The 23,955-nt window shown below is 43.7% G+C and overlaps 1 protein-coding gene across 1 annotated transcript in view; it reads left to right on the top strand.

The window, feature by feature from the left end:
• The window catches only part of tars1 (threonyl-tRNA synthetase 1), a 46,169-nt gene extending 38,028 nt beyond the window's left edge, over nucleotides 1–8,141 (top strand). Inside the window, exons 17-18 of the mRNA XM_065011305.1 lie at nucleotides 5,068–5,255; nucleotides 7,444–8,141. Of these exons, the coding sequence (XP_064867377.1) occupies nucleotides 5,068–5,255; nucleotides 7,444–7,592 (337 nt within the window). The 3' untranslated portion in view covers nucleotides 7,593–8,141. The remainder of the gene's footprint in view (nucleotides 1–5,067; nucleotides 5,256–7,443) is intronic.
• Nucleotides 8,142–23,955: the final 15,814 nt, after the last annotated feature.

Here is a 23,955-nt window from a genome sequence, read left to right as displayed (position 1 = left end):
TAGTACTGATACTACTACTGTCTAATACTAGTACTGATACTACTACTGTCTAATACTAGTACTGATACTACTACTGTCTAATATTAGTACTGATACTACTACTGTCTAATATTAGTACTGATACTACTACTGTCTAATATTAGTACTGATACTACTGTCTAATACTAGTACTGATACTACTCCTGTCTAATACTAGTACTGATACTACTACTGTCTAATACTAGTACTGATACTACTACTGTCTAATACTAGTACTGATACTACTACTGTCTAATACTAGTACTGATACTACTACTGTCTAATACTAGTACTGATACTACTACTGTCTAATATTAGTACTACTACTACTGTCTAATACTAGTACTGATACTACTACTGTCTAATACTAGTACTGATACTACTACTGTCTAATACTAGTACTGATACTACTACTGTCTAATATTAGTACTGATACTACTACTGTCTAGTACTGATACTACTACTCTAATCTACTGTAGCTGGTAATACTGTCTCTACTAATATCTAATCTAGCTGGTAATACTGTCTCTATTACTATCTAATCTAGCTGGTAATACTGTCTCTACTACTATCTAATCTACTGTAGCTGGTAATACTGTCTCTACTACTATCTAATCTACTGTAGCTGGTAATACTGTCTCTACTACTATCTAATCTAGCTGGTAATACTGTCTCTACTACTATCTAATCTACTGTAGCTGGTAATACTGTCTCTACTAATATCTAATCTAGCTGGTAATACTGTCTCTACTAATATCTAATCTACTGTAGCTGGTAATACTGTCTCTACTACTATCTAATCTACTGTAGCTGGTAATACTGTCTCTACTACTATCTAATCTAGCTGGTAATACTGTCTCTACTACTATCTAATCTACTGTCTCTATTACTATCTAATCTAGCTGGTAATACTGTCTCTACTACTATCTAATCTACTGTAGCTGGTAATACTGTCTCTACTAATATCTCTACTAATATCTATCTAATAATACTCTACTGTAGCTGTTAATACTGTCTCTACTAGCTGGTAATACTGTCTCTCTAATATCTAATCTACTGTAGCTGTTAATACTGTCTCTACTAATATCTAATCTAGCTGGTAATACTGTCTCTATCTAATCTAGCTGGTAATACTGTCTCTACTAATATCTCTCTAGCTGGTAATACTGTCTCTACTACTATCTAATCTACTAGCTGGTAATACTGTCTCTACTAATATCTAATCTAGCTGGTAATACTGTCTCTACTACTATCTAATCTACTGTAGCTGGTAATACTGTCTCTACTAATATCTAATCTAGCTGGTAATACTGTCTCTACTAATTATCTACTAATCTAACTGTAGCTGGTAATACTGTCTCTACTACTATCTAATCTACTGTAGCTGGTAATACTGCTCTACTACTATCTAATAGCTGTAATCTACTAATATCTAATCTACTGTAGCTGTTAATACTGTCTCTACTAATATCTAATCTACTGTAGCTGGTAATACTGTCTCTACTAATATCTAATCTAGCTGGTAATACTGTCTCTATTACTATCTAATCTAGCTGGTAATACTGTCTCTACTACTATCTAATCTAGCTGGTAATACTGTCTCTACTAATATCTAATCTAGCTGGTAATACTGTCTCTACTAATATCTAATCTAGCTGGTAATACTGTCTCTACTACTATCTAATCTACTGTAGCTGGTAATACTGTCTCTACTACTATCTAATCTAGCTGGTAATACTGTCTCTACTAATATCTAATCTAGCTGGTAATACTGTCTCTATTACTATCTAATCTAGCTGGTAATACTGTCTCTACTACTATCTAATCTAGCTGGTAATACTGTCTCTACTAATATCTAATCTAGCTGGTAATACTGTCTCTACTACTATCTAATCTACTGTAATACTGTCTCTACTAATATCTAATCTAGCTGGTAATACTGTCTCTACTAATATCTAATCTACTGTAGCTGGTAATACTGTCTCTACTACTATCTAATCTAGTCTCTACTAATATCTAATCTAGCTGTTAATACTAATATCTAATCTAGCTGGTAATACTGTCTCTACTAATATCTAATCTAGCTGGTAATACTGTCTCTACTACTATCTAATCTAGCTGGTAATACTGTCTCTACTATCTAATCTAGCTGGTAAATCTATCTAATCTAGCTGGTAATACTGTCTCTACTACTATCTAATCTACTGTAGCTGGTAATACTGTCTCTACTAATATCTAATCTAGCTGGTAATACTGTCTCTACTACTATCTAATCTACTGTAGCTGGTAATACTGTCTCTACTACTATCTAATCTACTGTAGCTGGTAATACTGTCTAATCTACTATATATCTAATCTAGCTGGTAATACTGTCTCTACTATTATCTAATCTACTGTAGCTGGTAATACTGTCTCTACTACTATCTAATCTACTGTAGTTGGTAATACTGTCTCTACTACTATCTAATCTACTGTAGCTGGTAATACTGTCTCTACTACTATCTAATCTACTAATACTGTCTCTACTATATCTAATCTACTGTAGCTGTTACTAATATCTAATCTACTGTAGCTCTACTAATATCTAATCTAGCTGGTAATACTGTCTCTACTAATATCTAATCTAGCTGGTAATACTGTCTCTACTAATATTACTATCTAATCTAGCTGGTAATACTGTCTCTACTAATATCTAATCTAGCTGGTAATACTGTCTCTACTACTATCTAATCTAGCTGGTAATACTGTCTCTACTACTATCTAATCTACTGTAGCTGGTAATACTGTCTCTACTAATATCTAATCTAGCTGGTAATACTGTCTCTACTATTATCTAATCTACTGTAGCTGGTAATACTGTCTCTACTACTATCTAATCTACTGTAGCTGGTAATACTGTCTCTACTAATATCTAATCTACTGTAGCTGTTAATACTGTCTCTACTAATATCTAATCTACTGTAGCTGTTAATACTGTCTCTACTAATATCTAATCTACTGTAGCTGTTAATACTGTCTCTACTAATATCTAATCTACTGTAGCTGGTAATACTGTCTCTACTAATATCTAATCTAGCTGGTAATACTGTCTCTATTACTATCTAATCTAGCTGGTAATACTGTCTCTACTACTATCTAATCTAGCTGGTAATACTGTCTCTACTAATATCTAATCTAGCTGGTAATACTGTCTCTACTACTATCTAATCTAGCTGGTAATACTGTCTCTACTACTATCTAATCTAGCTGGTAATACTGTCTCTACTAATATCTAATCTAGCTGGTAATACTGTCTCTACTACTATCTAATCTATCTAACTGTCTCTACTAATATCTAATCTAGCTGGTAATACTGTCTCTACTATCTATACTGTAGCTAATCTACTGTAGCTGGTAATACTGTCTCTACTAATATCTAATCTAGCTGGTAATACTGTCTCTACTACTATCTAATCTAGCTGGTAATACTGTCTAATACTAATATCTAATCTAGCTGGTAATACTGTCTCTGTAGCTGGTAATATTACTATCTAATCTAGCTGGTAATACTGTCTCTACTAATATCTAATCTAGCTGGTAATACTGTCTCTACTACTATCTAATCTGTAGCTGGTAATACTGTCTCTACTATCTAATCTAGCTGGTAATACTGTCTCTACTACTATCTAATCTAGCTGGTAATACTGTCTACTAATATCTATCTAATATCTAATCTAGCTGGTAATACTGTCTCTACTACTATCTAATCTACTGTAGCTGGTAATACTGTCTCTACTATCTATCTAATCTACTCTAATACTGTAGCTGGTAATACTGTCTCTACTACTATCTAATCTAATGTAGCTGGTAATACTGTCTCTACTACTATCTAATCTAGCTGGTAATACTGTCTCTACTACTATCTAATCTAGCTGGTAATACTGTCTCTATTACTATCTAATCTAGCTGGTAATACTGTCTCTAATTACTGTTCTACTAATCTAGCTGGTAATACTGTCTCTACTACTATCTAATATACTGTAGCTGGTAATACTGTCTCTACTACTATCTAATCTACTGTAGCTGGTAATACTGTCTCTACTACTATCTAATCTACTGTAGCTGGTAATACTGTCTCTACTACTATCTAATATACTGTAGCTGGTAATACTGTCTCTACTACTATCTAATATACTGTAGCTGGTAATACTGTCTCTACTACTATCTGATCTCCTGTAGCTGGTAATATTAATACGTTCTCTCCTGTCAGACTTTTTCCAAAGTAAAAAAAAAAAAAAAAAAAAAAGTTAGATCTTTTACCTGATTGTGCGGCTCTAAACATGAGCACATTCCCATAGGAACACAGCCGGTTCAGAAGTGCAACGTCATTTTTCGTCATACAGGAATACTTTCCCCCCTAAGGTTAATGTATGCGTTCCAGTCGAACCAACAATTCACACACCTGTGATCTTTTTTGTTAGTTTTGGTCTTCGGAGGGATTTTATTTTCGTGCGCAAACATTTTCTTCTTGCGGGTAAGTCAACGTTCGGCAGCCGAAGTCGACTCCTAGTGGGAACTACAGATGGGATTCTTTGATGAAGTGACTAAGACCTCTGCAAGAATGTCAAAATTAATGACAGATTACTTGCTTTATCTTAGATGAATTCAACTTATTTTGAGGAAGTGATAGTGGGTATGTTGCTACGGTGGCTCAAGAGGGACAAACAGCCGTAATGTTTTTCAAGAGAAGATTCTTCGGGCGTAGGCGAGTACAGCCTGTTGTTTTGCCGTATGCAGAATTTTACAGGAGAAACATTCTTATGACATTTGCATCAGTAAGATTGGAGTTTGATTTCCAAAACGACAACGGCCGTAGCTTTCAAATTTAATTGTAAGTCGCTCTGGATAAGAGCGTCTGCTAAATTACTTAAATGTAAATGTAATTGTCACTTGAAAATAATTTGTTGGTTGCCCCAAAACAAATCTCAGGAGCTGGTACCGGATCCAAAGCAGCTGTTAGAGTTTTAACCTCTTAAAAACTCTGTAATAAGATGTCAATACCCTCCCCAGGCCGCTGTGGCTGTCTCCTCGTCAGGTGATGGTGGTACCTGTAGGACCCACATTGGATGACTATGCTCAGAAGATCCGTGATGATTTCCACCGTGGAGGTCTGATGACAGACGTAGACTGTGATGCCAGCTGCACCCTGAACAAGAAGATACGCAACGCACAGCTGGCACAGTACAACTTCATCCTGGGTAAGTGGTGGTGGGGTCTAGGGTATGGGCTTTGAGCTGAGTGGTAGGTTATGGGCTTTGAGCTGAGTGGTAGGGTATGGGCTTTGAGCTGAGTGGTAGGGTATGGGCTTTGAGCTGAGTGGTAGGGTATGGGCTTTGAGCTGAGTGGTAGGGTATGGGCTTTGAGCTGAGTGGTAGGGTATGGGCTTTGAGCTGAGTGGTAGGGTATGGGCTTTGAGCTGAGTGGTAGGGTATGGGCTTTGAGCTGAGTGGTAGGGTATGGGCTTTGAGCTGAGTGGTAGGGTATGGGCTTTGAGCTGAGTGGTAGGGTATGGGCTTTGAGCTGAGTGGTAGGGTATGGGCTTTGAGCTGAGTGGTAGGGTATGGGCTTTGGGCTGAGTGGTAGGGTATGGGCTTTGGGCTGAGTGGTAGGGTATGGGCTTTGGGCTGAGTGGTAGGGTATGGGCTTTGGGCTGAGTGGTAGGGTATGGGCTTTGAGCTGAGTGGTAGGGTATGGGCTTTGAGCTGAGTGGTAGGGTATGGGCTTTGAGCTGAGTGGTAGGGTATGGGCTTTGGGCTGAGTGGTAGGGTATGGGTTTTGGGCTGAGTGGTAGGGTATGGGCTTTGGGCTGAGTGGTAGGGTATGGGCTTTGAGCTGAGTGGTAGGGTCTAGGGTATGGGCTTTGGGCTGAGTGGTAGGGTAGGGTTTGGGCTTTGAGCTGAGTGGTAGGGTAGTGGGCTTTGAGCTGAGTGGTAGGGTCTAGGGTATGGGCTTTGAGCTGAGTGGTAGGGTCTAGGGTATGGGCTTTGAGCTGAGTGGTAGGGTCTAGGGTATGGGCTTTGAGCTGAGTGGTAGGGTCTAGGGTATGGGCTTTGAGCTGAGTGGTAGGGTCTAGGGTATGGGCTTTGAGCTGAGTGGTAGGGTATGGGCTTTGAGCTGAGTGGTAGGGTATGGGCTTTGAGCTGAGTGGTAGGGTATGGGCTTTGATCTGAGTGGTAGGGTATGGGCTTTGAGCTGAGTGGTGGGGTATGGGCTTTGAGCTGAGTGGTGGGGTATGTGCTTTGAGCTGAGTGGTGGGGTATGTGCTTTGAGCTGAGTGGTGGGGTCTAGGGTATGGGCTGAGTGGTGGGGTCTAGGGTATGGGCTGAGTGGTGGGGTCTAGGGTATGGGCTGAGTGGTGGGGTCTAGGGTATGGGCTGAGTGGTGGGGTCTAGGGTATGGGCTGAGTGGTGGGGTCTAGGGTATGGGCTGAGTGGTGGGGTCTAGGGTATGGGCTGAGTGGTGGGGTATGATTTATTATGAAATTTACAGGCAAATCATTACGGAATCATAGTCTCTCAGCCTGTCTTTGGTGCTAATGTAACGTTAGCAATGCTAGCTAGCTAAACCTGCTGCATCTGAAATGGTTTGTTCAACGATAACTGACACACTGTCCAAGCAGCCATCCAACAACACTGGAGGCCTGCCTATTGGAACTAATCAAATGTATGAAGTTTACAAGTAATTCGATATGAAAATATAAGATGTTTAGAAAAGTGCACAATGGCTGCCGGAGCTACAACATTGGTCGGTGACGGTGGGAGTGGTTTTGCCAGATGGAATCATGGGAGTTTGAGCCTTGAACAACATGTAAAAAAATGTTAAGCTGACTACAAATCTCATTCTATAGGTTGAGTGTCTATTTAAAATATTTTCACATGTTAAATAGACCACGACAACCAGAGCAACAGGGAGGTCCAATATGATCAGAAAACTACAATGTTAAATGACAACCAGAGCAAAGGGGTCCAATATGATCAGAAAACACATGTTAAATAGACCACGACAACCAGAGCAACAGGGAGGTCCAATATGATCAGAAAACTACACATGTTAAATAGACCCACGACAACCAGAGCAACAGGAGGTCCAATATGATCAGAAAACTACACATGTTAAATAGACCACGACAACCAGAGCAACAGGGAGGTCCAATATGATCAGAAAACTACACATGTTAAATAGACCACGACAACCAGAGCAACAGGGAGGTCCAATATGATCAGAAAACTACACATGTTAAATAGACAGCTGGAAATGACAGGCCATAATTGATTGTATTAGTCATCTCAGGGATTCTACTTGAAAGCGTAACAGAGAAGCAATTTACGGTTTTATCACTAAACAGTCAAAACATTAAATCATAATGAAATCCTCTTTTCTGTCCAGTTGTGGGAGAGAAGGAGAAGACCAGCGAGACGGTGAACGTGCGCACGCGTGACAACAAGGTGCACGGAGAGCGCAGCGTCAATGAGTGTATGGAGCGTCTCAAACAGCTGAAGGCCTCACGCAGCCGCAACGCGGAGGAGGAATTCTGATACCGCTGACGGGTCCTTCAGTGAACCGCATCTCGGAGGATTTCAACTTCACTGGTTCAACTTCAAACACAAAGTGCGGAACTTCCGAGTCCTTAGGGGGGGAGCTCACTCGCTCGGTCTTTTACTTAACTTGACTACGCATCTGTCTGCATTTCTTAATAAAGGTTTTTTTTTTTTGCTTTTTGAGATCACATTCTAATTCGTTGAACGTTTTGATAAAACAAAGCATAAATCACAACTCTTTCAATGTCCTCCAATGTCCTCCAATGGAACCAATGTCCTCCAATGGAACCAATGTCCTCTCTTGTAATATGTGAAACTCATGATACTGTCGATGATCTGTTGTGGAAATGTTACAAGGGATGACCTCTACTTTTAAATTGATTTATACCACTTTGCCTCTTTCTCCTCACTGGTTTACATTATAAAGGGAAACAAGACAGGGTTACTGCTGTCAACTGTAGGAATAACCGTTTTCATGACATCAAAGAATTGTAAATATGTAATGCAATTTTGAAAACGTAAAAAAATAAAATATTTCTTACATTAGTTTGGTTTTGTTCTCCAATGTCCTATCACCACCGGCACTGTCCAAAATGGCACCACTCTTGTAAAGATTGGTTGGTTTATTGATTTAGGAAAGGAAATGGAAGCTGTGTAGAAGCCCTGTGTTGATTGCTTAGATGTCAATGTCGAACTAATGCAGTGATATACATTTTATTGGCTTGCTATGAGCCGCTTTTCCTGAACATGTCTGACATAGCTAGCTAGTTCTAGTGTCCATTAAATGTTACAGCCACAACATCATGATCATCTAGTCCTGCAGAGCAGTGAGGAGGAGAAATGCCTGCTTTGGGTGAGCTAGCTGGAACATCAACTAGCTAGCTGGAACATCAACTAGCTAGCTGGAACATCAGCTAGCTTGCTGGGGAACATCAGCTAGCTTGCTGGAACATCAGCTAGCTAGCTGGAACATCAACTCAGCTAGCTGGAACATCAGCTAGCTAGCTGGAACATCAACCGCCATCGATAAAAGACAGTACTGTGCAGCCGTCTTCATCGACCTTGCCAAGGCCTTCGACTCTGTCAATCACCATATTCTTATCGGCAGACTCAGTAGCCTCGGTTTTTCGGATGACTGCCTTGCCTGGTTCACCAATTACTTTGCAGACAGAGTTCAGTGTGTCAAATCGGAGGGCATGCTGTCCGGTCCTCTGGCAGTCTCTATGGGGTGCCACAGGGTTCAATTCTCGGGCCAACTCTTTTCTCTGTATATATCAATGATGTTGCTCTTGCTGCGGGCGATTCCCTGATCCACCTCTACGCAGACGACACCATTCTATATACTTTCGGCCCGTCATTGGACACTGTGCTATCTAACCTCCAAACGAGCTTCAATGCCATACAACACTCCTTCCGTGGCCTCCAACTGCTCTTAAACGCTAGTAAAACCAAATGCATGCTTTCCAACCAATCGCTGCCTGCACCCGCATGCCCGACTAGCATCACCACCCTGGATGGTTCCGACCTTGAATATGTGGACATCTATAAGTACCTAGGTGTCTGGCTAGACTGCAAACTCTCCTTCCAGACTCATATCAAACATCTCCAATCGAAAATCAAATCAAGAGTCTGCTTTCTATTCCGCAACAAAGCCTCCTTCACTCACGCCGCAAAACTTACTCTAGTAAAACTGACTATCCTACCGATCCTCGACTTCGGCGATGTCATCTACAAAATGGCTTCCAACACTCTACTCAGCAAACTGGATGCAGTTTATAACAGTGCCATCCGTTTTGTCACTAAAGCACCTTGTACCACCCACCACTGCGACTTGTATGCTCTAGTCGGCTGGCCCTCGCTACATATTCGTCGCCAGACCCACTGGTTCCTGGTTAAATAAAGGTGAAATAAATAAAAAAAAACTAGCTAGCTGTAACGTCAACTAGCTATTTGTACTGTAAACTACTTCCTTTTGTGCCAATATGTCAAAGTTCTCAATTAGGAAGATGGTGCTGTTCATAATGCCATGTTCAGGACTGTTGATGTCCACAGGACTCCTAATGCTGAGTTGAAGAAGCAGCATGGATGGAGGAGGGAAACTGACAGCTTGTCTCTACCACGCCTTGTCTCTACCACGGCCTGCCTCTACCACGCCTTGCCTCTACCACGCCTTGTCTCTACCACGGCCTGCCTCTACCACGCCTTGCCTCTACCACGCCTTGTCTCTACCACGCCTTGTCTCTACCACGCCTTGTCTTGTCTCTACCACGCCTTGTCTCTACCACGCCTTGTCTCTACCACGCCTTGTCTCGACCACGCCTTGCCTCTACCACGGCCTGCCTCTACCACGGCCTGTCTCTACCACGCCTTGCCTCTACCACGCCTTGCCTCTACCACGGCCTGCCTCTACCACGCCTTGCCTCTACCACTCCTTGCCTCTACCACGCCTTGCCTCTACCACGCCTTGCCTCTACCACGCCTTGTCTCTACCACGCCTTGCCTCTACCACGCCTTGCCTCTACCACTCCTTGCCTCTACCACGCCTTGCCTCTACCACGCCTTGTCTCTACCACGCCTTGTCTCTACCACGCCTTGTCTCTACCACGCCTTGTCTCTACCACGGCCTGCCTCTACCACGCCTTGTCTCTACCACGCCTTGTCTCTACCACGCCTTGCCTCTACCACGCATTGCCTCTACCACGCATTGCCTCTACCACGGCTTGCCTCTACCACGCCTTGTCTCTACCACGCCTTGTCTCTACCACGCCTTGTCTCTACCACGGCCTGCCTCTACCACGCCTTGTCTCTACCACGGCCTGCCTCTACCACGCCTTGTCTCTACCACGGCCTGCCTCTACCACGCCTTGTCTCTACCACGCCTTGTCTCTACCACGCCTTGTCTCTACCACGCCTTGTCTCTACCACGCCTTGTCTCTACCACGCCTTGTCTCTACCACGGCCTGCCTCTACCACGCCTTGTCTCTACCACGCCTTGTCTCTACCACGCCTTGCCTCTACCATGCCTTGTCTCTACCACGCCTTGCCTCTACCACGCATTGCCTCTACCACGGCTTGCCTCTACCACGCCTTGTCTCTACCACGCCTTGCCTCTACCACGCCTTGTCTCTACCACGCCTTGCCTCTACCACGCCTTGTCTCTACCACGCCTTGCCTCTACCACGCATTGCCTCTACCACGGCTTGCCTCTACCACGCCTTGTCTCTACCACGCCTTGTCTCTACCACGCCTTGTCTCTACCACGCCTTGTCCCTACCACGCCTTGTCTCTACCACGCCTTGTCTCTACCACGCCTTGCCTCTACCACGCCTTGCCTCTACCACGCCTTGCCTCTACCACGCCTTGCCTCTACCACGCCTTGCCTCTACCACGCCTTGTCTCTACCACGCCTTGCCTCTACCACGCCTTGTCTCTACCACGCCTTGCCTCTACCACGCATTGCCTCTACCACGGCTTGCCTCTACCACGCCTTGTCTCTACCACGCCTTGTCTCTACCACGCCTTGTCTCTACCACGCCTTGTCCCTACCACGCCTTGTCTCTACCACGCCTTGTCTCTACCACGCCTTGCCTCTACCACGCCTTGCCTCTACCACGCCTTGCCTCTACCACGCCTTGTCTCTACCACGCCTTGTCTCTACCACGGCCTGTCTCTACCACGCCTTGTCTCTACCACGCCTTGTCTCTACCACGCCTTGCCTCTACCACGCCTTGCCTCTACCACGCCTTGTCTCTACCACGCCTTGTCTCTACCACAGCCTGCCTCTACCACGCCTTGCCTCTACCACGGCCTGCCTCTACCACGCCTTGCCTCTACCACTCCTTGCCTCTACCACGCCTTGCCTCTACCACGCCTTGTCTCTACCACGCCTTGTCTCTACCACGCCTTGTCTCTACCACGCCTTGTCTCGACCACGCCTTGCCTCTACCACGGCCTGCCTCTACCACGGCCTGTCTCTACCACGCCTTGCCTCTACCACGCCTTGCCTCTACCACGGCCTGCCTCTACCACGCCTTGCCTCTACCACTCCTTGCCTCTACCACGCCTTGCCTCTACCACGCCTTGTCTCTACCACGCCTTGTCTCTACCACGCCTTGTCTCTACCACGGCCTGCCTCTACCACGCCTTGTCTCTACCACGCCTTGTCTCTACCACGCCTTGCCTCTACCACGCATTGCCTCTACCACGGCTTGCCTCTACCACGCCTTGTCTCTACCACGCCTTGTCTCTACCACGCCTTGTCTCTACCACGGCCTGCCTCTACCACGCCTTGTCTCTACCACGCCTTGTCTCTACCACGGCCTGCCTCTACTACGCCATTTCTACCACGCCTTGTCTCTACCACGCCTTGTCTCTACACGCCTTGTCTCTACCACGCCTTGTCTCTACCACGCCTTGTCTCTACCACGGCCTGCCTCTACCACGCCTTGTCTCTACCACGCCTTGTCTCTACCACGCCTTGCCTCTACCATGCCTTGTCTCTACCACGCCTTGCCTCTACCACGCATTGCCTCTACCACGGCTTGCCTCTACCACGCCTTGTCTCTACCACGCCTTGCCTCTACCACGCCTTGTCTCTACCACGCCTGCCTCTACCACGCCTTGTCTCTACCACGCCTTGCCTCTACCACGCATTGCCTCTACCACGGCTTGCCTCTACCACGCCTGTCTCTACCACGCCTTGTCTCTACCACGCCTTGTCTCTACCACGCCTTGTCCCTACCACGCCTTGTCTCTACCACGCCTTGTCTCTACCACGCCTTGCCTCTACCACGCCTTGCCTCTACCACGCCTTGCCTCTACCACGCCTTGCCTCTACCACGCCTTGCCTCTATCACGCCTTGTCTCTACCACGCCTTGCCTCTACCACGCCTTGTCTCTACCACGCCTTGCCTCTACCACGCATTGCCTCTACCACGGCTTGCCTCTACCACGTTATTTGTCTCTACCACGCCTTGTCTCTACCACGCCTTGTCTCTACCACGCCTTGTCCCTACCACGCCTTGTCTCTACCACGCCTTGTCTCTACCACGCCTTGCCTCTACCACGCCTTGCCTCTACCACGCCTTGCCTCTACCACGCCTTGCCTCTACCACGCCTTGTCTCTACCACGCCTTGTCTCTACCACGGCCTGTCTCTACCACGCCTTGTCTCTACCACGCCTTGCCTCTACCACGCCTTGCCTCTACCACGCCTTGTCTCTACCACGCCTTGTCTCTACCACAGCCTGCCTCTACCACGCCTTGTCTCTACCACGCCTTGTCTCTACCACGCCTTGTCTCTACCACGCCTTGTCTCTACCACAGCCTGCCTCTACCACGCCTTGTCTCTACCACGCCTTGCCTCTACCACGCCTTGCCTCTACCACGCCTTGTCTCTACCACGCCTTGTCTCTACCACGCCTTGCCTCTACCACGCCTTGCCTCTACCACGGCTTCAATTGGACCAACTTCTAAACATTTTTTTTTCTGTTCTGTTTTTTATGCTGTGAGTAATTTAGCAGGACTATAGTATAATTTATTGGGTTTAAATGTTTCTTAAATATAGTTATTTGATGCATGCAGTGCTTGTCAGAGCCTCAGGGGGGCGCTGATTCAGAAAGGTGAGAGCTTCCAACACACCGACAGCTTCATCTGGATATGTATGCAACAACAGTTCAACATTCACCTTCTACTACCATTTCTATCAAGCCGTCTGTACATACAGTTTGACTCATACATTCGATAAATTCAACATGTGCACCACACCGAATGCACTGCTGCAAAGCTAACATAGCGTTTCATTGGAAATTAATGTAATTCTGGTTGTCAGAAATGTAATGACGCCGTCGGTGTGGTCGAAGCGTCACCCTACACGTGTAGAGACTCATAACATCTCCCTCAACCCAATAGACTTCAATGTGCTTATCATATCCATGGGGTCTCTCATAGGCTGGTATGGTAGCGTGTTGTCTTCTCAGACAAGGAGCCTAGAGATGAAACTAAGGCCTTCCTAAAACAATTGAAATGTGTGGGTCACAGGACTTGAAACTGGTGTGTAACGAGCAACACAACTTCCTTCATGAGCAATGTTTCCGCTAACATCCTGACCAGACCGGACACGTCGCGAGCGTCAACAAAATAAATTCAGAAATCCTTGTTATTCAATTGTTGCACCCACACTGTCGTGGTAATACAATGAATGTTTAGATGCGATCACCATATAAGTTAAACAATGAAAAAGCCTGGAAGGAGGAGAGATGACTAGAAACGATTCGGTTGGCCATTTTATGTGTGGAGTAATTGTCGGAGTAGAAGACCTTGTGCATTTCAGGTAAAATAACAACTCAATGTTTATATCCCAGGACAAATTAGCTATCAACAGCAAGCTAACTAAATCGGACAAATTAACGTTAGCTAGCAAGTGCAAGCTAACTAAATCGGACAAATTAACGTTAGCTAGCAAGTGCAAGCTAACTAAATCGGACAAATTAACGTTAGCTAGCAAGTGCAAGCTAACTAGCTAAATTGCCATACATGTTTAATGATTTTCGACCTGTCCCCAAATTAATATAGTTGGTTCAGAGTTTGTTTTGATATTTTAACCTGCGTTTTGTGATCGTGTTTGGTGTGCGGGGGCAAAATAAATGTATGCACGATGGTGAACGTGCGCAGCCGGTTTGGGTTCCGTGTAAGAAGAAGAGATTTAACTTCACTCAACCTCCTAGAGCAGTGGTCACCAACCGGTCGATCACGATCCACTGGTCCATCTCCAAGGCATTCCTAGTCGATCACCATCCACGGGTCCATCTCCAAGGCATTCCTAGTCGATCACCATCCACGGGTCCATCTTCAAGGCATACTATCAAGAGCAGTGATACTATCCAGAGCAGTGATACTATCCAGAGCAGTGATACTAGCAGTGATACTATCCAGAGCAGTGATACTATCCAGAGCAGTGATACTAGCAGTGATACTATCCAGAGCAGTGATACTATCCAGAGCAGTGATACTATCCAGAGCAGTGATACTATCCAGAGCAGTGATACTATCCAGAGTAGTGATACTATCCAGAGCAGTGATACTAGTAGTGATACTATCCAGAGCAGTGATACTATCCAGAGTAGTGATACTATCCAGAGCAGTGATACTATCCAGAGCAGTGATACTAGTAGTGATACTATCCAGAGCAGTGATACTATCCAGAGTAGTGATACTAGCAGTGATACTATCCAGAGTAGTGATACTATCCAGAGCAGTGATACTATCCAGAGTAGTGATACTATCCAGAGCAGTGATACTATCCAGAGTAAGTGATACTATCCAGAGCAGTGATACTATCAGAGCAGTGATACTATCCAGAGCAGTGATACTATCCAGAGCAGTGATACTATCCAGATTAGTGATACTATCCAGAGCTGTGATACTATCCAGAGTAAGTGATACTATCCATAGTAGTGATACTATCCAGAGCAAGTGATACTATCCAGAGTAAGTGATATACTATCCAGCAGTGATACTATCCAGAGTAGTGATACTATCCAGAGTAGTGATACTATCCAGAGCAGTGATACTATCCAGTGATACTATCCAGAGCAGTGATACTAGCAGTGATACTATCCAGAGTAGTGATACTATCCAGAGCAGTGATACTATCCAGAGCAGTGATACTATCCAGAGCAGTGATACTATCCAGAGCAGTGATACTATCCAGAGCAGTGATACTATCCAGAGCAGTGATACTATCCAGAGCTGTGATACTATCCAGAGTAAGTGATACTATCCAGAGTAGTGATACTATCCAGAGCAAGTGATACTATCCAGAGTAAGTGATACTATCCAGAGTAGTGATACTATCCAGAGCAGTGATACTAGTAGTGATACTATCCAGAGCAGTGATACTATCCAGTGATACTATCCAAGTAGTGATACTCCAGAGCAGTGATACTATCCAGAGCAGTGATACTATCCAGAGCAGTGATACTATCCAGAGCAGTGATACTAGCAGTGATACTATCCAGAGCAGTGATACTATCCAGAGCAGTGATACTATCCAGAGCAGTGATACTATCCAGAGCAGTGATACTATCCAGAGCAGTGATACTAGTAGTGATACTATCCAGAGCAGTGATACTATCCAGAGTAGTGATACTATCCAGAGCAGTGATACTATCCAGAGCAGTGATACTAGCAGTGATACTATCCAGAGCAGTGATACTATCCAGAGTAGTGATACTATCCAGAGTAGTGATACTATCCAGAGTGATACTATCCAGAGTAGTGATACTCCAGAGCAGTGATACTATCCAGAGCAGTGATACTATCCAGAGCAGTGATACTATCCAGAGCAGTGATACTATCCAGAGTAGTGATACTATCCAGAGTAGTGATACTATCCAGAGCAGTGATACTATCCAGAGCAGTGATACTATCCAGAGCAGTGATACTATCCCAGAGCAGTCCAGATACTGATACAGAGTGATACTATCCAGAGCAGTGATACTATCCAGAGCAGTGACTATCAGTGATGCTATCCAGAGCAGTGATACTAGCAGTGATACTATCCAGAGCAGTGATACTATCCAGAGTAGTGATACTAGCAGTGATACTATCCAGAGCAGTGATACTATCCAGAGCAGTGATACTATCCAGAGCAGTGATACTATCCAGAGCAGTGATACTAGTCCAGTGAGCAGTGATACTATCCAGAGTAGTGATACTATCCAGAGTAGTGATACTAGCAGTGATACTATCCAGAGCAGTGATACTATCCAGAGCAGTGATACTAGTAGTGATACTATCCAGAGTAGTGATACTATCCAGCAGTGATACTATCCAGAGTAGTGATACTAGCAGTGATACTATCCAGAGCAGTGATACTATCCAGAGCAGTGATACTATCCAGAGCAGTGATACTATCCAGAGCAGTGATACTATCCAGAGCAGTGATACTATCCAGAGCAGTGATACTATCCAGAGCAGTGATACTATGATACTAGCAGTGATACTATCCAGAGCAGTGATACTATCCAGAGTAGTGATACTATCCAGAGCAGTGATACTAGCAGTGATACTATCCAGAGCAGTGATACTATCCAGAGCAGTGATACTATCCAGAGCAGTGATACTATCCAGAGCAGTGATACTATCAGTGATACTATCCAGAGTAGTGATACTAGCAGTGATACTATCCAGAGCAGTGATACTATCCAGAGCAGTGATACTAGCAGTGATACTATCAGAGTAGTGATACTATCCAGAGCAGTGATACTATCCAGAGCAGTGATACTATCCAGAGTAGTGATACTATCCAGAGCAGTTATACTAGTAGTGATACTATCCAGAGCAGTGATACTATCCAGAGCAGTGATACTATCCAGAGCAGTGATACTATCCAGAGTAGTGATACTATCCAGAGTAGTGATACTATCCAGAGCAGTGATACTATCCAGAGTAAGTGATACTATCCAGACTAGTGATACTATCCAGAGTAGTGATACTATCCAGAGCAGTGATACTAGTAGTGATACTATCCAGAGTAGTGATACTAGCAGTGATACTATCCAGAGTAGTGATACTATCCAGAGCAGTGATACTATCCAGAGCAGTGATACTATCCAGAGCAGTGATACTATCCAGAGAGTGATGATATCCAGAGCAGTGATACTATCCAGAGCAGTGATACTATCAGAGCAGTGATACTATCCAGAGTAGTGATACTATCCAGAGCAGTGATACTATCCAGAGTAGTGATACTATCCAGAGCAGTGATACTATCCAGAGTAGTGATACTATCCAGAGCAGTGATACTATCCAGAGTAAGTGATACTATCCAGAGTAGTGATACTATCCAGAGCAGTGATACTATCCAGAGTAAGTGATACTATCCAGAGTAGTGATACTATCCAGAGCAGTGATACTATCCAGAGTAGTGATACTATCCAGAGTAGTGATACTATCAGAGCAGTGATACTATCCAGAGTAGTGATACTAGTAGTGATACTATCCAGAGCAGTGATACTATCCAGAGCAGTGATACTATCCAGAGTAGTGATACTATAGTGATACTATCCAGAGTAGTGATACTATCCAGTGATACTATCCAGAGTAGTGATACAGTAGTGATACTATCCAGAGCAGTGATACTATCCAGAGTAGTGATACTATCCAGAGCAGTGATACTATCCAGAGCAGTGATACTATCCAGAGCAGTGATACTATCCAGAGCAGTGATACTATCCAGAGCAGTGATACTATCCAGAGTAGTGATACTATCCAGAGTAGTGATACTATCAGTGATACTATCCAGAGTAGTGATACTATCCAGAGCAGTGATACTATCCAGAGTGCAGTGATACTATCCAGAGCAGTGATACTATCAGTGATACTATCCAGAGCAGTGATACTATCCAGAGCAGTGATACTATCCAGAGCAGTGATACTAGCAGTGATACTATCAGAGTAGTGATACTATCCAGAGCAGTGATACTATCCAGAGCAGTGATACTATCCAGAGTAGTGATACTATCCAGAGCAGTTATACTAGTAGTGATACTATCCAGAGCAGTGATACTATCCAGAGCAGTGATACTATCCAGAGTAGTGATACTATCCAGAGTAGTGATCACCTGATCCAGTAGTGATACTAGTAGTGATCTATCTAGTAGTGATACTAGTAGTGATACTATCCAGAGTAGTGATACTATCCAGTGATACTATCCAGAGCAGTGATACTCCAGAGCAGTGATACTATCCAGAGCAGTGATAGCTATCCAGCAGTGGGGGCCAGAGCAGTGATGATACAGAGCAGTGATACTATCCAGAGCAGTGATACTATCCAGGTATGATAGTAGTGATACTATCCAGAGCAGTGATACTATCCAGAGTATACTGATCCTAGCAGTGATATCCAGAGCAGTGATACTATCCAGAGCAGTGATACTATCCAGAGCAGTGATACTATCCAGAGTAGTGATACTATCCAGAGTAGTGATACTATCCAGTGATACTATCCAGAGTAGTGATACTAGCAGTGATACTATCCAGAGCAGTGATACTATCCAGAGCAGTGATACTATCCAGAGCAGTGATACTATCCAGAGCAGTGATACTATCCAGCAGTGATACTATCCAGAGCAGTGATACTATCCAGAGTAGTGATACTAGCAGTGATACTATCCAGAGCAGTGATACTATCCAGAGCAGTGATACTATCCAGAGTAGTGATACTAGCAGTGATACTATCCAGAGCAGTGATACTATCCAGAGTAGTGATACTATCCAGAGCAGTGATACTATCAGAGTAGTGATACTATCCAGCAGTGATACTATCCAGAGTAGTGATACTATAGCAGTGATACTATCCAGAGCAGTGATACTATCCAGAGCAGTGATACTATCCAGAGCAGTGATACTATCAGAGCAGTGATACTATCCAGAGCAGTGATACTATCCAGATTAAGTGATACTATCAGTGATACTATCCAGAGCAGTGATACTATCCAGAGTAAGTGATACTATCAGAGCAGTGATACTATCCAGAGTAGTGATACTATCCAGAGTAGTGATACTATCCAGAGCAGTGATACTAGTAGTGATACTATCCAGAGTAGTGATATCTAGCAGTGATACTATCCAGAGTAAGTGATACTCCAGAGCAGTGATACTATCCAGAGCAGTGATACTAGTAGTGATACTATCCAGAGCAGTGATACTATCCAGAGTAGTGATACTAGCAGTGATACTATCCAGAGTAGTGATACTATCCAGAGCAGTGATACTATCCAGAGTAGTGATACTAGCAGTGATACTATCCAGAGCAGTGATACTATCCAGAGCAGTGATACTATCCAGAGCAGTGATACTATCCAGAGTAGTGATACTAGTGATACTATCCAGAGCAGTGATACTATCCAGAGCAGTGATACTATCCAGAGTATACTATCCAGAGCAGTGATACTATCCAGAGCAGTGATACTATCCAGAGCAGTGATACTATCCAGTGATAGTGATACTATCCACTATCAGTGATACTATCCAGAGCAGTGATACTATCCAGAGCAGTGATACTATCCAGAGCAGTGATACTATCCAGAGCAGTGATACTATCAGTGATACTATCCAGAGTAGTGATACTAGCAGTGATACTATCCAGAGCAGTGATACTATCCAGAGCAGTGATACTATCCAGAGCAGTGATACTAGTGATACTATCCAGAGCAGTGATACTATCCAGAGCAGTGATACTATCCAGAGTAGTGATACTAGCAGTGATACTATCCAGAGCAGTGATACTATCCAGAGCAGTGATACTATCCAGAGTGATAGAGCAGTGATACTATCCAGAGCAGTGATACTATCCAGAGTAGTGATACTATCCAGAGCAGTGATACTATCCAGAGTAGTGATACTATCCAGAGCAGTGATACTATCCAGAGCAGTGATACTAGTAGTGAGCAGTGATACTATCCAGAGCAGTGATACTATCCAGAGTAGTGATACTATCCAGAGTAGTGATACTAGCAGTGATACTATCCAGAGCAGTGATACTATCCAGAGTAGTGATACTATCCAGAGCAGTGATACTATCAGTGATACTATCCAGAGTAGTGATACAGAGCAGTGATACTATCCAGAGTAGTGATACTATCCAGTGATACTATCCAGAGTAGTGATACTAGTAGTGATACTATCCAGAGTAGTGATACTATCCAGAGCAGTGATACTATCCAGAGTAGTGATACTATCCAGAGCAGTGATACTATCCAGAGTAGTGATACTATCCAGAGTAGTGATACTATCCAGAGCAGTGATACTATCCAGAGCAGTGATACTATCCAGAGCAGTGATACTATCCAGAGCAGTGATACTATCCAGAGCAGTGATACTATCCAGAGCAGTGATACTATCCAGAGCAGTGATACTATCCAGAGCAGTGATACTATCCAGAGCAGTGATACTATCCAGAGCAGTGATACTATCCAGAGCAGTGATACTATCCAGAGTGAAGTGATATCCAGAGCAGTGATACTATCCAGAGCAGTGATACTATCCAGAGTAGTGATACTATCCAGAGTAGTGATACTATCCAGAGTAGTGATACTATCCAGAGCAGTGATACTATCCAGAGTAAGTGATACTATCCAGAGTAAGTGATACTATCCAGAGCAGTGATACTATCCAGAGTAAGTGATACTATCCAGAGCAGTGATACTATCCAGAGCAGTGATACTATCAGTGATACTATCCAGAGTAGTGATACTAGCAGTGATACTATCCAGAGCAGTGATACTATCCAGAGCAGTGATACTATCCAGAGTAGTGATACTATCCAGAGCAGTGATACTATCCAGAGCAGTGATACTATCCAGAGTAGTGATACTATCCAGAGCAGTGATACTATCCAGAGTAGTGATACTAGTAGTGCTATACAGAGTAGTGATACTCCAGAGCAGTGATACTATCCAGAGCAGTGATACTATCCAGTGATACTATCCAGATACTAGCAGTGATACTATCCAGAGTAGTGATACTAGCAGTGATACTATCCAGAGCAGTGATACTATCCAGAGCAGTGATACTATCCAGAGTAGTGATACTAGCAGAGTAGTGATACTATCCAGAGCAGTGATACTATCCAGAGCAGTGATACTATCCAGAGCAGTGATACTATCCAGAGTAGTGATACTATCCAGAGCAGTGATACTATCCAGAGCAGTGATACTATCCAGAGCAGTGATACTATCCAGAGCAGTGATACTATCCAGAGCAGTGATACTATCCAGAGCAGTGATACTATCCAGAGCAGTGATACTATCCAGAGCAGTGATACTATCCAGAGCAGTGATACTATCCAGAGTAGTGATACTAGCAGTGATACTATCCAGAGTAGTGATACTATCCAGTGATACTATCCAGAGCAGTGATACTATCCAGAGTAAGTGATACTATCCAGAGCAGTGATACTATCCAGAGCAGTGATACTATCCAGAGCAGTGATACTATCCAGAGTAGTGATACTAGCAGTGATACTATCCAGAGCAGTGATACTATCCAGAGTAGTGATACTAGCAGTGATACTATCCAGAGCAGTGATACAATCCAGAGTAGTGATACTATCCAGAGTAGTGATACTATCCAGAATAGTGATACTATCCAGAGCAGTGATACTATCCAGAGCAGTGATACTATCCAGAGCAGTGATACTATCCAGAGCAGTGCTACTATCAGTGATACTATCCAGAGTAGTGATACTATCCAGAGTAGTGATACTATCCAGAGCAGTGATACTATCCAGAGCAGTGATACTATCCAGAGCAGTGATACTATCCAGAGTAGTGATACTAGCAGTGATACTATCCAGAGTAGTGATACTAGCAGTGATACTATCCAGAGCAGTGATACTATCCAGAGCAGTGATACTATCCAGAGTAGTGATACTAGCAGTGATACTATCCAGAGCAGTGATACTATCCAGAGTAGTGATACTAGCAGTGATACTATCCAGAGTAGTGATACTATCCAGAGCAGTGATACTATCCAGAGCAGTGATACTATCCAGAGCAGTGATACTATCCAGAGCAGTGATACTATCCAGCAGTGATACTATCCAGAGCAGTGATACTATCCAGAGTAGTGATACTATCAGTGATACTATCCAGAGCAGTGATACTAGCAGTGATACTATCCAGAGCAGTGATACTATCCAGAGTAGTGATACTATCCAGAGTAGTGATACTAGCAGTGATACTATCCAGAGCAGTGATACTATCCAGAGCAGTGATACTATCCAGAGCAGTGATACTATCAGTGATACTATCCAGAGTAGTGATACTAGCAGTGATACTATCCAGAGCAGTGATACTATCCAGAGCAGTGATACTATCCAGAGTAGTGATACTATCCAGAGCAGTGATACTAGTAGTGATACTATCCAGAGTAGTGATACTAGCAGTGATACTATCCAGAGTAGTGATACTAGCAGTGATACTATCCAGAGCAGTGATACTATCCAGAGCAGTGATACTATCCAGAGTAGTGATACTAGCAGTGATACTATCCAGAGCAGTGATACTATCCAGAGCAGTGATACTATCCAGAGTAAGTGATACTATCCAGAGTAGTGATACTAGCAGTGATACTATCCAGAGCAGTGATACTATCCAGAGTAGTGATACTATCCAGAGTAGTGATACTATCCAGAATAGTGATACTATCCAGAGCAGTGATACTATCCAGAGCAGTGATACTATCCAGAGTAGTGATACTATCCAGAGCAGTGATACTATCCAGAGTAGTGATACTATCCAGAGCAGTGATACTATCCAGAGTAAGTGATACTATCCAGAGCAGTGATACTATCCAGAGCAGTGATACTATCCAGAGCAGTGATACTATCCTGAGTAGTGATACTATCCAGAGCAGTGATACTATCCAGAGCAGTGATACTAGTAGTGATACTATCCAGAGTAGTGATACTATCCAGAGTAGTGATACTATCCAGAGCAGTGATACTATCCAGAGTAAGTGATACTATCCAGAGTAAGTGATACTATCCAGAGCAGTGATACTATCCAGAGTAAGTGATACTATCCAGAGTAGTGATACTAGCAGTGATACTATCCAGAGCAGTGATACTATCCAGAGTAGTGATACTAGCAGTGATACTATCCAGAGCAGTGATACAATCCAGAGTAGTGATACTATCCAGAGTAGTGATACTATCCAGAATAGTGATACTATCCAGAGCAGTGATACTATCCAGAGTAAGTGATACTATCCAGAGCAGTGATACTATCCAGAGCAGTGATACTATCCAGAGCAGTGATACTATCCAGAGCAGTGATACTATCCAGAGCAGTGATACTGTCCAGAGCAGTGATACTATCCAGAGCAGTGATACTATCAGTGATACTATCCAGAGTAGTGATACTAGCAGTGATATTATCCAGAGCAGTGATACTATCCAGAGCAGTGGTACTATCCAGAGTAGTGATACTATCCAGAGCAGTGATACTATCCAGAGCAGTGATACTATCCAGAGTAAGTGATACTATCCAGACTACTGATACTATCCAGAGTAGTGATACTAGTAGTGATACTAGTAGTGATACTATCCAGAGTAGTGATACTATCCAGAGCAGTGATACTAGTAGTGATACTATCCAGAGTAGTGATACTAGCAGTGATACTATCCAGAGTAGTGATACTAGCAGTGATACTATCCAGAGCAGTGATACTATCCAGAGCAGTGATACTATCCAGAGTAGTGATACTAGCAGTGATACATCCAGAGCAGTGATACTATCCAGAGCAGTGATACTAGCAGTGATACTATCCAGAGTAGTGATAGTAGCAGTGATACT

The sequence above is a fragment of the Oncorhynchus nerka genome, linkage group LG27 (genome assembly GCF_034236695.1).
Source record: "Oncorhynchus nerka isolate Pitt River linkage group LG27, Oner_Uvic_2.0, whole genome shotgun sequence".
Taxonomy (NCBI): Eukaryota; Metazoa; Chordata; class Actinopteri; order Salmoniformes; family Salmonidae; genus Oncorhynchus; species Oncorhynchus nerka.
Note: the sequence above shows the minus strand (reverse complement) of the source record. Positions and strands in the feature narration are given on the sequence as shown.